Below are 16,107 nucleotides of genomic sequence, written 5' to 3'. Positions count from 1 at the left end.
GTCCCGGATCCAGTTTTTATTGATCAGAAGTAATTACAGTTGATAAAATGCTTGTCCAACAAGTATTGCAATTTTCTGTCAAGGAAGTGCGATTTCACGATGATGCAAACAGATAATGCAAGGTGAGAAGTTGCATGATGATGGGTGTGTTTGTGAAAGAGTGTTTATTGTCAAATAGCCACAATGCAGATCACATGCTCAGGATACAGGTGCATGTCACATGAAAGACATCTTTGGAATTGAGAGCAGGAGACAGACTAGACAAAATTGTCTTTTTATACCAAAATGTAGACATTACAGTATTCTAGTTTTCAAAAATATCTTCAAAATGGGAAACCGGTCCTAACTGCTCTCAGGAGGAAATGACTCATTGCATCACACTGGAATCTTCCTCCTTGGGAAAATAATGAGCATACAATTATCTAATGAAATTACAATAACGTGGTCTTTTATATAAAGAGGTTTTATTTTTTGCCTTAATTTCTTGTCTGAGCATTTTTTTTTTAAATACTCCATACATACAATGAGAAAACCACTACGGAGTCTTATAGAGCAGGATGCTGAAATTAAATAAACAGAAAATTAACTAATTCACATTTCTTATTAGGAACACGGTTCAGTAACAGTGTACGCATTTTACTGGCCAAAAAAAAAAATTCCTTGAAATATGACTTTTCATAAAGTTTGCTGAAATATACATTCTAACACGGTCCTGTACATCAAAATACAAATAATAATCATTGCAAAAATTATCTTCATTAAATGCATTTAAAAAAAAAAAAACATACCATTATAATTATTTTGATTTTCAGTCTACCATTGTTCGGTACTCATTTACTGAATAGACACGGATTATTACTGCTTATTTTAATAAATAAAATTTTACATCAACATACAACACAGAGACTTTCAAATACATTGCCAGTGCATTAGGTCTGGACAAAGTTGGTCTAAATCCAAATAAATATTAATAGTTATATTATATATATATATATATATATATATATATTTAAATAAATAAGTTAAAGCATAGCCAGCAACGATTAAATACACAGTGCACAAGACATGAACAAAAATGCTTATTTGTAAGAATACTTATTTCAGGCCAAGCTTCTTCAGTACTAGAAAAAGCCTCGCCTCTAAAACTCAAACTACATTCCCAACCCCGAAGAGTTCCTTCTCATTCTGTATCGAACAGCTCGGTTTCTCTTCCTGACCGAGTCTGTTTGTCAGATTCCCAGTTCATGGCAGGTTTTGAGCTCTCCTATGAACCATTTAGAGAGTTATTCGTGAGTCAGGCCCTTCACGGAGGTGCCACGGCTCTTGCCAAACAAATGCTGTCACTCGATCCTCCTCTCCAGCCCGCTCTGCCCGCTGCTCCGCACAACATTCAACTTTGCCACTTCATTTTGAGGTAGAATTTCCACACGGTTGCCCTGAAATAAAACCAGAATGCAGATGTCAGGCAATGGAGTCAAATCATGCTGGATGACTTTACGCAGCGTGTACGAATGAATGAGCTCACTCACCGTTCTCTCCAGTCTCGTTTAGTGGTGTGGGGCGGCCCCCAGTTTAACTTTCTCCTCATTTTCCACATCATATGCACCTTGCTTGTGAAACCTATATGATACAAAGATTGACATTATAATAGACTGCAAACATCTGATGAAAGAAATTTAATGGGGGTGATTAAATACAAACCTAAGTGCCATTAAAAGTCCAATGATGGTGAGACACAATGAAGAGAGAACCACGGCCACCACAGCAAGCGCTGTAGTGGGGTTATACGCTCCCTCATTCTGCTTTACTTCCAGGGAGAAAAGGTGACATCGCTCTCCAGAATAACCCTTGTCACATCTGAGAAAAAAAAAACAAAAAAAACACCCATTGATTTTCTTCAACGGCTTTATAAATATAACCATTTCAATAAACGAGTGACAAAAATGACAGGAGAAATGGGTTAAAGGAAGGACTTACATGCATGAGGGCCCCTTTAAGTTCCTGAGATACTGGCAGGTTCCGTGGATACAAAAGTCCTTGTACTTTTTTAGACATGGATTCCTTTTCTTCCCTTTTCCCTTTCCTTTGGCCTTCTTCCTTCCGAGCCCCTTCCTCTTCGAGCCTTCAAGTTTCTCTGCATTCAACACTGCACTCGGGTCTTTGGGTTTGCTTGAAAAAGCAACTGTTTTGGTGGGAGAGAAGAACAAATGTACAGCTATTCATACTAAAATTTAAACTACAGCATAAATGAAAATCACAAAATCTGTGTCGAACTGCTTCTGGCCCTCTATTGAGATAAAAGCGTCCGCTAAATGCGCATGTTTAAATTAATTACCAAGTGGCAATGTGTAATCCCCTGAAAACTCATCCTCTTCTTCATCATCATAGTAATACACCTCTTCCCCCTCATATTCCACTTGCTTGTTGTCCACAGTAGATCTCTTCTCACTCAGTGCCTCCAGAAGATCAATCACAGCGGTCTGTGAAGGCCTCTCGCTCTCGAACCGCTCTATAGATGCACCGCTCACTGACGTGACAGCCACTGAATGGAAAAACAGTGAATAGCCATTAAAACTTTGTCAGTTTGATTGATTGTTTAAGGTTATGCAGTGGATTGTTGACTACAATGTAAATGATATACTTGCTGGAGTATTATTTTTTGTTATTAATGCTCAGAGCCCACTAATAGTTTCCCTTTTAACTAGAATGAATACAGTAGAGTTAATTTCACGATCCAGAGACTGACATGCAAATAAGCATGTTTTAAAACTAATAATAGGTTGTGTGCATTACCTAAAACCCATAGAGGGTACTGAGGGGGTTCATTTACAAAAATCCTGCATGCACAGACACTGAGCTAACGAATGAACGCATGAGACAAAAATAAATCTATCCTAGAATATTCTTAAAACAGAATGACTGAATGACATTGTTGAACCATTAATATGTTAGATGTTTTGCATGGTAAAAAAAAGCCTCAGTTGAATATGAAACAAGTCATGTTATGAATTTCTCCTCATTTTATTAGTAAAACCAAAGTTTCTTTACCAAAAACTGACAATTTTACACTTGTATGACTAGCAAAGTGTTGTAATGCGACACCCTTTAGCAACAAGCAACCTCGGTCTGTCAGTAATACTCACCGATGGCAAAGACGAAAAGACGCAAAATAGTTAAAAACTTCATATTTTCCCTTCTGGTAATGAAGACGATAGATTCAGCTTTCAAAATTAAAATCCTTCCACCTGTGTTAATTCCTTTGAAGCCACCGTAGACTGTTACTTCGTGGCTTACTTTGTTACTGTGAGCGTCTCTCTTGCGTCAAGGTTAAAAATCAGTCGCGTCCCAGTGACAGCCACTTAAATATGAGTGTGGCCACGCCCACTATAGAGCTGTCACAGATCGTGTATCAAGATAAAATCTTTTGATGATGTTTTATTAGCTGTTTTATTGGTCTGCACCTCTTTCTTCTTTTTCCCCCATAAGTTTTAACCCTCCTACTGTGCTATAAATACACCCACCTGTGATCATCTGACCTACTTCGTAAACAATAAAAAAGCAGATGAGATAACAGATTGCATATTCTGGTATTAGTAAAGTTGGTATTATAGATACAATTTTACACTTTCAACAGCAGTAAATAAAGGCTCACTTTGAAAATTCATCGCAACAAATCTGCTAATCAGCATTCTTTACTGAAATGGTTTTGATCACGAGGTTGAAGTAATAAAAAGAACATAATATTATGTCATTATAATTTCATTTCAAGAGAGCCATGCAAGTGGATCAGTATAAGCACATTAAGGGAAAAGATTTATGTAAACCATGTTGAAAATATGGTTCTTTCAAAATATGTTAATGTGTTTAAACAGACATTCACTAATGCTCTGATAATGAAATTAATGTTTTAATGAAAGTTACGGGTCAAAACACCTGTAGTGAAACAACTAAACCAGATCCAGATTTTGACTAACACTGTGATCAAACGAATGAATAAGAATATGTATGAACAAACATTAAACTCCTTTATGGGTTGAGATCTAACAAATCATTCATCCTTCATTATTTTTAATCCTTGACATTATTACCAACGATTGCATTCTTTCATAAATGATTTATTTTGGTAAACTATCACAACTAAGTATTTTAATTTTTTTTTACACTCAAGTTGTCTTAAAATCATTAAAAATACTTTGCATCAGACATGTCTTTCCCTAGTTTTGGATATTTTACAACACACTGAGCAGAAAGCAGAGCAGCATCTGGTCTATGTTTCGCCATTGAAGAAAGCAAAGCGGCATTCGCTACTGCCATCTAGTGGATACATTCGACAGTCCAACCAATATGCACACATAATTTATTAAACTTAAATGTTTAAAATATGTCTGTCCGTATATGGGTAAGTTTTCAATCTATTTTGAATATGTTTTACTTTTTTTAAAATTAATTTTGGTTTATCTGTATTTGATTTATTTGATTTATGTTCAATATTTTCCTACTTTCTGTTCTATTCGTCTAATTTCTACGTATTTAGTAATCTATTTTTTTTAAATCGATGTCTAAATAAATAAATGTAAAAAAAAAAAAAATCGCTGATCGATTTGTCTCCCCTGAACGATCAAAAGCCGATTGATCTGGTCTCGAGTCACATGTTTTGACAAGTAAACATGGCGGACGAGGATCCAAACACCAAAGTTGAATGCGAAGACGTTCCTGCAAAAGAAGAGCAACCAGGGGCTACGGAACCTGGGCAAAATGATGTCGCCAACGATACCGACGAGCTCCATAAGGACAAACGGGCAGACAGCTCCTGGTCGGCGCCGATTCTGTCGTTTGCTCGGAAGGCGACGGAGACGCTGAGCAGTGGAGTGAATCACTCCAGCGCGGGGTTAAAGGCATCAGACACATCACAATACACCTCTGACACCTCACACCCTCCGAAGACAGCAGGTATGACACCTGTTCAGCTCTCTAATATTTAAATATAGGAATAAGAAAGTTAACTGACTGTGCTTAAGATAAGTAGTCAATAACAGAATTAACAACGTACAACGATAATGCCATATTTTTGGGAATGGGATTATGGTATTGCAATAATATTGAATATAAATATACATGCGCCCAGTACTTTTTCACGACATAAATTGGTGCGTCAAGGATCTGAACATGTTTAAAGGCAATATGAAAATCTGACTTTCACATTGGTACGAATGAATAAGGGAAGGCGTTTATGTTTACTTTATTTGATTTAATTTAATTTTATATTTTGCTTGATGCTTTCTTAAAGGGGTCATATGATGCGATTTAAATTTTTCATTTCTTTTTGGAGTGTAACAAGCTCTTGGTGCATAAAGAAGATCTGTAAAGTTGCAAAGACTAAAGTATGAAATCCAAAGAGATATTCTTTATTAAAGTTAAGACTCTGCCACGCCGCTATAAAACGTCTCGTTCAAACACGACCCACATGTCTATGTCACTATGTGGAAATATTTGCATAATGCCGCCCAAATGTTCACTCAAAGAAAGAAGGCGTGGTTTCAGTAACCGCAGTTAGTGTTGAAGCAGCCATGTCAGGGAGATGATGTGTGTATTTAGGCGAAAGCAAAATCACTTTATTTGACTTTCCAATAGTAGATCCATTTAGGAATCTTTAAGATTACTTACAACAGAACCGCAAAGCATTTTATGGACGTCCGTTTCGTGAACCTAGGAAAGGAGGTAATTCTGACTTAGCTACAACAATCTGGCACTTCTGAATCAGCTACTGTAAGTATGTTTTATTATTAGTTTACGTATTTGCTATTGACTGTTCAAATGCGGAGTTTTGCACATTGTGTGTGTGTGTGTGTGTGAGAGAGAGAGAGAGAGAGAGACACACACACGCGGTCACACAGTGGAGTCAGGTGTCTTAACTGTCTGTGGTTTATGTACTACAAACACAGACACAGTGATGAAGCTTGTATGTCACGGGACTCTGTTCCTCTTTCAGGCTTGAGCTGATGGTAAATCTAAGGACATTATTAACTGTCTTTACATTTATTTTGAAAGATGAAGCTTGTGATTATGGAAAGGGGCATTACATTACTGAAAAGTGCTTACAGTGGCCAATCAGAGCAGACTGTGCTTGTCGGAAGGAGGGACTTTGTAGAAAAGGCCACGTTTGAGAGAGGCATGGCATAGAGGAGCTACAATAATGTACAGTATTTGAAAAATAATGTTTTTTGAACATTAAAGCATGTCAAAATATTCTATTACACCAAATACACAAAATAATGATCTTTAAAAAAGCATCATATGACCCCTTTAAATAACCCTGTGGGAAAAGACAATCTGAAACTACAAATATCACATTCAGTGTCATATTTTAGATGCCAGCTACTGCATTTGTATGTAAATACCCAGTTTTGTTTTAGGAAAAATTAATAATTAAAAATATGTGCAGTATATTATGTTTAAAGTATTTTTTCACGTTTTCTACCTAATATATTGTAATGTGTATTATTAACATTATTTTTATTTATTCTATTTTTAAAAATTATTTCCGCTTTATTTTAATCTACCTTTTAATTATTCAATTTTAAACGGTAATACTGTAGTTTGTTTGAATTATAGTTACTTTTTTGAATCAAAATGCCTTTTTAATCAAATTATTTATTATTATTTGCATTTATTTTAGTGTAATCATGTTTTTTGGATTAATTTATTTATCGGTTTTACTCTGTTTTATTGTTTGTTTTTTTTACTTTTCCATGGTCCTCCAGCTCTCCCTTGTGTCTTACTGTTTTGAAAATCACGAGAAAAAAATAATTGCTTTTGTATTTTCTTGGTGAGAAGTATGAAACTGCACTAGTAAAAATTAAATTGTGGATTAGAGTATAAATACTCAAAAATATAACATGCCAACCTAGAGAACACTGCTGACACTGCTTGAAATATAATGTCAGCTGCCCAAATACTATGATATATGAACATGATGTAGTTTAGTAAAAGACAAAGAATCGTGTTATCTTCTGACTGATAGTGTACATTCAAAAGAATGTACAGGTCCAATTGATTGCATCACACAGGTTACTGTATATGAAGTCGGGCCATTAACCATTTTGATTAGGCATCAACGAGTGTAACAAGTCATTTATAAATTTGAATGCAGCTAGTGTTATGTTTTTGTGGTGTGATTCCAATATGTGACATAATTGTATTGTAGACCATTACAGTATACAGGAAATGAATAATGCACCTGCTTCCTGACTCTTGTATTTTTTCCAGCAGGAACTTCCACTTCCCCTCACGTTCAGTTTTAGACTCTTAATTTATTATTCTAAGTTACTGTAATATTGAAGTCATTGTTTTTTCATTTGCATTTAATTACACTGACTCACCAGTTAAACTAAGTGACCATGAGCTGATTAGTCCTGCAGATGCCACAGGAAGTGTTTGTGTTAATGCATCTGTGTTGTCCAGCTGTGAAGGATCCCATGGTGGTGGAGAGGTCAAACCTCCTCAGCATGATGAAGCTCAGCATTAAGGTTCTGATCCAGTCCTCCCTCAGTCTCGGCCGCACGCTGGACTCTGAATATCCACCTCTGCAGCAGTTCTTTGTGGTTCTGGAGCATTGCCTTAAACATGGCTTTAAAGGTGAGATGGGCCATAAATCCTAAAAGTGAATGTAGAATTACCAAATGTCACTGCATTCATAGGGTTAACTCTCACAGAAACCGGTTTCACGCTCAAAATCAAATGAGAAAAAATGCTGTATTTTTTTTACAATAAATATTTTACACTTATGTATGTATCTAGTTATTTGTTTATACACAATATATGATCTAGCTATTTACTTATTTATGAACATTAAGGATATTTATAGTGTGACTTTTAGTTTGGATGGTGCACATTTCAGTCGGAGGTGATTCTCATTATTTTAATAGTCATTTTTATTATATAAAAATATTTATTGTACACTAAAAATAAAATGCTGCAAAGTAATTAGTTATGAAAATGACATATGTCACTACAACAAATACCTCCATGATTTTTTAAAAATGCTTCAGAGCAGTGTTCTTTTCATAGCATTGATATACTGTTTTAGTTTTTATTAATATTTTTGAATTAAATTTAGTTTTCATATTTTCTGTTTTCAGAGATTTGAAAATGAGAAATGTGCCCTTGGTTACTAGCTGAAATGCAATACGTTTAATATGTATTTTTATATATTTTATTTCAATGTATGTTTTATGGTTTTATGGTTTTAATTTTAGTCGACAATAATAACGCTGCTTCTGGGTTTTAAGGTACTTAAAAAAAAATTTCAGGAGGGAAATTATGAAAACCTAAAGGCTTTATTTCTTGAAGGAAAATATGATTTCTTTCTCATTTATTTGTTTTGACTTTTGGAGTGTAAAACCTAGATATTCTTGACAGGTTATGGCTTAAATCCTGCATGTTTCTCTCTCTCCTCCTGTGCAGTAAAGAAGACTTTCATTGGTCAGAATAAGTCTATCTGGGCTCCTCTGGAGTTGATGGAGAAACTGTGCCCAGAGTCAGCGGACATTGCCACCAGTGTGCGGGATATGCCTGGAATCAAGTAGGTTCCCATCACAGGCGTTTGTCTGGAATATAATATCCTGTCTGAAACAGTGGAATAGGAGAGCGTGATTATATATTTACATTCATGAGGTTCTGTGTTGTTTCAGGACAGGCCTCGGGCGAGCTCGAGCATGGCTTCATCTGGCTCTAATGCAGAAAAAAATCGCAGACTACATGAAAGTGCTAATAAATAGAAGAGACCTTCTTGGGTAAGAACAATTCAATTCCAATGATCTTTAATATGTAGACTCTTCTACAGAATTTTTGTTATGTCATACAAAATACAGTATTGTAGTGCTATTCAGTTCTGCGCTTCCCAATGGAAAATCATGTTTTTTTCTGTCTCAGGGAGTTTTATGACCCCGGGGCTCTCTTAATGGAGGAGGAGGGGGCTGTGATCGTAGGGATGCTGGTGGGTCTGAATGTGATCGATGCCAATCTGTGTGTGAAAGGAGAGGATCTGGATTCCCAGGTGAAACATATAGCCGTCCAAACCATGTTATCAGATGTGCTCTTTAACACTGACGCTAAACACTGCGTTCTTGTTTCTGCAGGTGGGCGTCATTGACTTTTCAATGTATCTAAAGGATCCACAAGCAACTGAGAACACACAGGAGTGAGTGTGTGATCACTTAGCAAAGATTTAGCATTAAATCACTAATTACATGGCAAGAGCTGGTTTAGTCATTTTGACTCTTTCTAATTCTTTAACTGCTAACAGTGATTCAAAAATGACAGCCATTCTTGACCAGAAGCACTACATAGAAGAACTGAACCGGCATCTGAGCTGCACAGTGACCGATCTTCAGGCCAAGATGGACTCACTGGAGAAGACCAACAGCAAACTCATTGAGGAGGTGGAAATATTAGATTGATTGATTTACTTTATTATGACCGTATATTTTGCAAATTGTCTTTTATTGGTTCTTTATTGTGCACATTATTAAATACAGGATTAACATGGAAAAATTAATGTATTTGATGTCTTTTGTACAGCTTACAGGAGCCACAGACAGAATCAATGTTCTGCGCGAAGAGCAGGAACAACTTAAACAAGAAAATGCTAATATTCTCCAATCCAGTCAGAGGAAAGAGGAGGTGAGAATTGCAATAGAAATGTTATATTATGAACGCAATGACAAAATGAATGAATGAATCCATGCAGTATTTTGTCATTCCAAAAGAAAGTTCGCTTGCTTTGACTCACTTTGGATTGTTGTTTAGGTGACTCTACATGACAGCCAGGTTGAGCTAGAAACATATCGACAGACACGGCAGGGTTTGGATGAAATGTACAATGTAGTCTGGAAGCAATACAAGGAAGAGAAACGAATCCGGCTGGTAAGAATAAAATAATTCAGCTCTAAATGTAAAATCATTTTCGAATTTGAGTCTGTATTGTATTGCATACAGGGTCAGAATAAGTCAAGGATAGTTCACCCGAAAAAAAGAAAATATACCCACACTCATGTAGTTTCTTTTCCTGAAATATTTTTAAGGATGTGAGTAACCAAACAGTTGCTGCTCCCCAGTTACTTTCATAGTATGGGAAAAAAAATACAATGAAAGTCAATGGGGTCTAAAAAATGATCGGTTACCTTCATTCTTCAAAATAAAGCAATAAGCCCCAAGAAGCTGTGGTTTACAGTGAATTTATAACAGTTAAGGGGCGTTTTTAGGACCGGAACTATCTGTTTTATAATATCATCTTTTATGTTCAACAGAAGACAGAAACCCATACAGGTTTGGGAAAACTTGAGGTTTCATAAATTATGATAGAATTTTCATCCCTTTAATGCATTAATGTAATTATAATATATTATGGAGCCAGTCAAAGTATCTGAATAAACAGTTTGGCAAATCAGGAGCTGCAAAAGGAGCTGGAGCTGCAGATCGGTCTGAAGCAGGAAATGGAAGTTGCAATGAAACTCCTGGAAAAGGACACACATGAGAAAGAAGACACGCTGGGCACGCTTCGACAACAACTAGACCAAGTCAAGAATCTCAACTTACAGATGTTCAACAAAGCACAGGTGTTACATCTTATCGTCTGAAACTAAAGGTTACTGGAATAGGATTAGCTGTAATCAGACGAAACTTAAGTCTTGTCATTTAACCTGTTAGAAGTCTGACCGAGTGGCCCAGAAAAAAGTGGAGGACATGCAAGAGCTGGAAGAGAAGATGATTCAGATGGAAGCAGCCATGAAGGAACTAGAGCAGAGGTGCCGGGATTTTTAAGGAACAATTCACTCAAAATAATTCCTAATTTAGCCACCCATATGTTGTTCCAAACCTAATGACTTTGTTTTTTTCTTATGATCTTTGGAAGAATGTAGGTGAAACAAGTCATACAGGTTTGAAACAACATGTATGAAATTATATGAATGTTGTTTTTCTAGACCTGATAAACATGAGTACTTGCTCCTTAGGCTTCAAAATTCAGAAAATGTGTGCAAGAACACGGATGAAAGCCAGAATGAGCTGAGATCGGAGATGAAAGGAAGAGTGAACACTCTGCAGAAGCGTCTCGCTGACCTTGATACACTCCGGTAGTGTAAATCAAGCTTCTTGAAATGCGCTAACATTGCTGTCATAGATACCTTTAAGGGAATTCATCCAAAAATAAAAAACTTTGTCATTTCTCACACACACTTAAGTTGTTCCAAACCTGTATGCATTTCTTTCAGCTGATGAACACACACACAAAAAAAAATGTATATTTTGATGAATGTTGGTAACCATACAGTCGACTTCCATAGTATGAAAATAAAAATACTATAGAAATCTATGGCTACCATCAACCGTTTGTTCAGCAAAAGAAAGAAACTCATACAAGTTTGGAACAAGTGGAAAGGGCATAAATGATGACAGAATTATCATTTTTGGGTGAACTGTCCCTTTAAATTTAAACCAGCTGTAAAGTATTTGTTTCGAATTTACATTTACTTTTATGCTGTGTTCACACCAAACGCGAATAGAGCGTCTGGCGCGAATGATTTCAATGTTAAGTCAATGCAAAGGCGCGATTATGCGCGTCTGGAAGTCTCGCGGCGCGAATGAGGCGTTTAGCGCGGCGCGGAAGACGCGAATTCGCCTCATTCGCGCGTCTAGTTCGCGCGAATGACGCGCGAATTGAGCATTTCGCGCGTTAGGCGCGAATGGTGCTTTTGTGCATTTAAGCGTTTGACGCGAATTCGCGTCTGCCGCCCGAGTTGAAAAATTTGAACTTTGGCGTCAATTCGCGCCGCGTTAACCAATCAGCAGCCTGCTCAGGAGTCACTCATTCAACATGGAGGAATGACTGATGTGGTCAGTGATCGAGCAGTCAACCAGAGCTTTATGACACAAGTATCACACACAAGTTCATATTTCAGGAATAAAAAGGACCTCGCTTGGAACAGTGTGTTGTAATACACATTTAACTTTTGAGTCACGTACACGTTTATCGACCCGCGGCCTTCCCGCAGTTTTTTTTACAACTATTTTCCCCCTAATATAGCCTACAGCTACTTTTCGCTAACACGATAATGTGTTTATTCAGAGGACGTGTGCAGGAAAAAGTGGAAAAGACCCGAGTGCTCGATCAACACCAGCCATCTTGCAAACAGACAACCGCTAGCACTTGCCCCTCCCACAAGAAGCGGATTTCGCCTCAGACGCGCGTCAATTTCGCTTCAAACTTTTCCTTTCTACGCGCGTCTATTTCGCTCTAGACGCGCGAATGCATTCAAAATGTTCACGCGGCAAACTAGACGCGAATTTGACGCTCTATTCGCGTTTGGTGTGAACACAGCTTACAGTCACTTTAGAAATCTCATCCTGCATTAGAGAACATTTTTAAAATACATTTTATATAATAGATTTTATTTCAGTTCATTTTTATTTTATTAATTAATACATTTATTTAATTTAGTAGTTTATGTATTCCCCCAATTGTTTTTGTTCTCTAAAGATGTATTTTTTGTTGACCTGTAAGTTAAAAAATAATTAAGTAAAAAAAGATGAGGTGAAAAAAAGGGGCCATAATTTCACCCCTTTAGATTTAGATTTTTTATATTTTTTTTGCAATGTGGCGTGGCCTGGAGTCGATCAGTCTGTGGCACTGCTCAGGTGTTATGAGAGCCCAGGTTGCTCTGATAGTGGCCTTCAGCTCTTGTGCATTGTTGGGTCTGGCATATCGCATCTTCCTCTTCACAATATCCCATAGATTTTTTATATTTTTTTTTTGCGATTCATGTGTTGTTTCTGTTCTCTTTTCAGGGCAGGCCTGGAGTCCGAGCTCAGCACAGAGAAAGAGCAGCGGCAGAAACTACAGAGAGAGCTACAGAGAGAACAGGACAACAGCACAGAGCTGCGCACACAACTGCAACAGCTGCAGGGCCTGCAGACGGTCAGATACACCGCTGCTTCAGCCACAAAACAGAAAATCAAAGCAAGAGTGAAGGTTTTGTATTATGGTGTTAATAAACGATGACACTCTTACCTTTGTTTCCACAGGAGCTTCTTGATCTTCGACAGGAGAAGAAACAGCTCCAGCAACTGTGTGAGGAGCAGGAACAGGCTCTACGGGAGATGGGCCTTCATCTCAGCCAGTAAGACACCTCCACTCATATTTTCTGGTATTTCTGAACAATCACAGTTGTCTTCTGTAGAGCTGCTTCATAGGTGAATCAGAATGTGTATCATAATTAATGAACTCTGCAACAGTTTTTTGTAACTGAATTCAGTCAACGCTGAACCAACTTCAGCTGAATGATGCTTTTGTCATTTTAGAGCTGCTTTACAGCTGAAAGTGTTCATTTTATAGCTGAAGAACTTTGCAGTGTGCCAAATGTCTTGAACTAAAATCCTGCTTTCAGATCCAAACTCAAGATGGAGGACTTCAAAGAGGTCAACAAAGCCTTGAAGGTGAAAGAGCTTCATGAGGTTACCTTTATTGTGTCCATTTGCACAGCAAAGCTAATGATCCCTTATTTGTATTGCTTTCCAAGTATTCTTTTTTTTTTGCTGTGTAACTTCTTGTACACTTACTGATGTGATTTACTTTTGTCAAATCGTCTTTACTTTCAATTTTTTATCATTTTAATGCATCCTTACAGGTGCTGTTCATATAATTAGAATATCATCAAAACGTTTATTTCACTAACTCCATTCAAAAAGTGAAAATTGTATATTATATTTATTCATTACACACAGACTGATATATTTCAAATGTTTATTTCTTTTAATTTTGATGATTATAACCGACAACTAAGGAAAATCACAAATTCAGTATCTCAGAAAATTAGAATATCACTTAAGAACAATACAAAGAAATTATTTTTAGAAATCTTGGCCAACTGAAAAGTATGAACATGAAAAATATGAGCATGTACAGCACTCAATACTTAGTTGGGGCTCCTTTTGCCTGAATTACTGCAGCAATGTGGCGTGGCCTGGAGTCGATCAGTCTGTGGCACTGCTCAGGTGTTATGAGAGCCCAGGTTGCTCTGATAGTGGCCTTCAGCTCTTGTGCATTGTTGGGTCTGGCATATCGCATCTTCCTCTTCACAATATCCCATAGATTTTCTATGGGGTTAAGGTCAGGTGAGTTTGCTGGCCAATCAAGAACAGGGATACCATTCCAGTCCTTTTTGTCTTTAAACACTTCTGACGTCTGTTGATCAAGAGTGGCTTGACACAAGGTATGCGACAGATGAAACCCATGTCTTGCATACGTCTGTGCATAGTGGTTCTTGAAGAACTGACTCCAGCTGCAGTCCACTCTTTGTGAATCTCCCTCACATTTTTGAATGGGTTTTGCTTCACAATCCTCTCTAAGGTGCGGTTATCCTTATTGCTTGTACACTTTTTTTCTACCACATCTTTTCCTTCCCTTCACCTCTCTATTAATGTGCTTGGACAGAGCTCTGTGAACAGCCAGCCTCTTTTGCAATGACCTTTTGTGTCTTGCCCTCCTTGTGCAAGGTGTCAATGGTCGTCTTTTGGATAACTGTCAAGTCAGCAGTCTTCCCCGTGATTGTGTAGCCTACAGAACTAGACTGAGAGACCATTAAAAAGGCCTTTGCAGGTGTTTTGAGTTAATTAGCTGATTAGAGTGTGGCACCAGGTGTCTTCAATATTGAACCTTTTCACAATATTCAAATTTTCTGAGATACTGAATTTGGGATTTTCCATAGTTGTCAGTTATAATCATCAAACTTAAAAGAAATAAACATTTGAAATATATCAGTCTGTGAGTAATGAATGAATAATATACAAGTTTAACTCTTTGAATGGAATAAGTGAAATAAACTTTTTGATGATATTCTAATTATATGACCAGTACCTGTAATAAAGGTATTCATTTTTTCACCCCAATAATTTATGTAACGTTCAGTTATCCAAATAATTGTAATGGATTTATTTTTTCTCTCGATAATTGTCTTCTCAAGAGTCATGCCTGGCTAAAAGACGATGATACTACACAGTGCAAGCAGTGCCAAAAAGAATTCTCAATCTCTCGGAGAAAGGTGAGTGATGCTCCACTCTCGGTCACTACACGGCAGTCTTTGGCATGTACTCAACTCTTTGGCATGCTTTTTCTTCTTGAAGCACCATTGCAGGAACTGTGGAGACATCTACTGCAACATCTGCTCCAGCAATGAGCTGGCTCTGCCCTCGTACCCCAGACCTGTCCGCGTGTGTGACGTCTGCCATTCCCTCCTGCTCCAGAGAAGCTCCATCAGCTCCTGACAGCATTCAACATCTCTGCTGACCGTGTGTGTGAGAAACTACAAGGCCAAGTGTATTAATCAAACTCTCAATCTCTGTTTTTTAACACTTATGCATTAATTACTCATGGCACCACTGGCTTCCATTTGACTAAAATCTTTTGATCGTTGCAAAATCATATGCAAAGAGGGTTTTTTTTTTTTTTTTTTTTTTTACAGGAAGACGCATGGATAATTAGAAACTAACATTAATTTGTTTTTGTAATGATAGTTATAGAACTTATAGACATATAAGCCTTTCACTTGTTTACCAAGAGTGGATGCAGAGGATTCATATTTCAATACTTATCAAAATAGGACAGAATTAATTTTGTAATGATTTTTTACATTCTGGTGTGTTCAATTAAATTTAAGGAGACACGGAAATACTGAATTGTAATCTTTATCACTAATTATCACTTTTTTTTTTTTTTTTTTTAAGAGTATGTGCTTGTGCTATAAATATTTAACCCATGCATGTCATACAAAAAACATACCGCTATCAAAGGTCAAAAGTTGGAACCAGTTCCCGTATGAAGATAGTAGATATGCAAATTTTTCGAACAAAATGTGTAAATCGTTCATAAAACCATTCTTACATAAACAGAATTGAATAACGATGGTTTTATGAACACCTTTGTTCTGTTACTATAATAAGGCCCCAAGTCTGTAAATGATTTTTCATTGTCCAAAGGAAAGATCACATTTATAGTATCCAAGATAAAAGAGCAGATTGATTGTTTTTTTGCTCATGGCAGTAAAAGAAAAGCAT

General features: G+C 37.0%; 2 protein-coding genes across 2 annotated transcripts; one reads left to right on the top strand and one right to left on the bottom strand.

Annotated features, from left to right (window-relative positions):
• Positions 1-447: 447 nt before the first annotated feature.
• On the bottom strand, positions 448-3,343 carry hbegfa (heparin-binding EGF-like growth factor a). Its single transcript, XM_059516146.1, has 6 exons — positions 3,144-3,343; positions 2,336-2,542; positions 1,978-2,182; positions 1,702-1,857; positions 1,526-1,620; positions 448-1,436 (listed from the first exon to the last, which is right to left on the bottom strand). Exons 1-5 carry the CDS (start codon positions 3,184-3,186, stop codon positions 1,548-1,550), a joined length of 684 nt encoding a protein of 227 aa, XP_059372129.1. The 5' UTR covers positions 3,187-3,343; the 3' UTR covers positions 448-1,436; positions 1,526-1,547.
• Positions 3,344-4,625: 1,282 nt separating this feature from the next.
• LOC132109798 (RUN and FYVE domain-containing protein 1-like) lies at positions 4,626-15,551 on the top strand. The gene is made up of 17 exons (XM_059516145.1): positions 4,626-4,950; positions 7,462-7,635; positions 8,464-8,581; positions 8,691-8,792; positions 8,932-9,055; positions 9,138-9,199; positions 9,305-9,440; positions 9,580-9,681; positions 9,808-9,924; positions 10,449-10,616; positions 10,708-10,805; positions 11,013-11,132; positions 12,844-12,973; positions 13,081-13,175; positions 13,443-13,491; positions 15,018-15,095; positions 15,178-15,551. Exons 1-17 carry the CDS (start codon positions 4,668-4,670, stop codon positions 15,316-15,318), a joined length of 2,097 nt encoding a protein of 698 aa, XP_059372128.1. The 5' UTR covers positions 4,626-4,667; the 3' UTR covers positions 15,319-15,551.
• Positions 15,552-16,107: the final 556 nt, after the last annotated feature.

This window comes from Carassius carassius, chromosome 29 (genome assembly GCF_963082965.1).
Source record: "Carassius carassius chromosome 29, fCarCar2.1, whole genome shotgun sequence".
NCBI classification, from domain to species: Eukaryota; Metazoa; Chordata; class Actinopteri; order Cypriniformes; family Cyprinidae; genus Carassius; species Carassius carassius.
The sequence above is the reverse complement of the archived record's forward strand: the minus strand, read 5'-3'. Positions and strand labels throughout refer to the sequence as shown.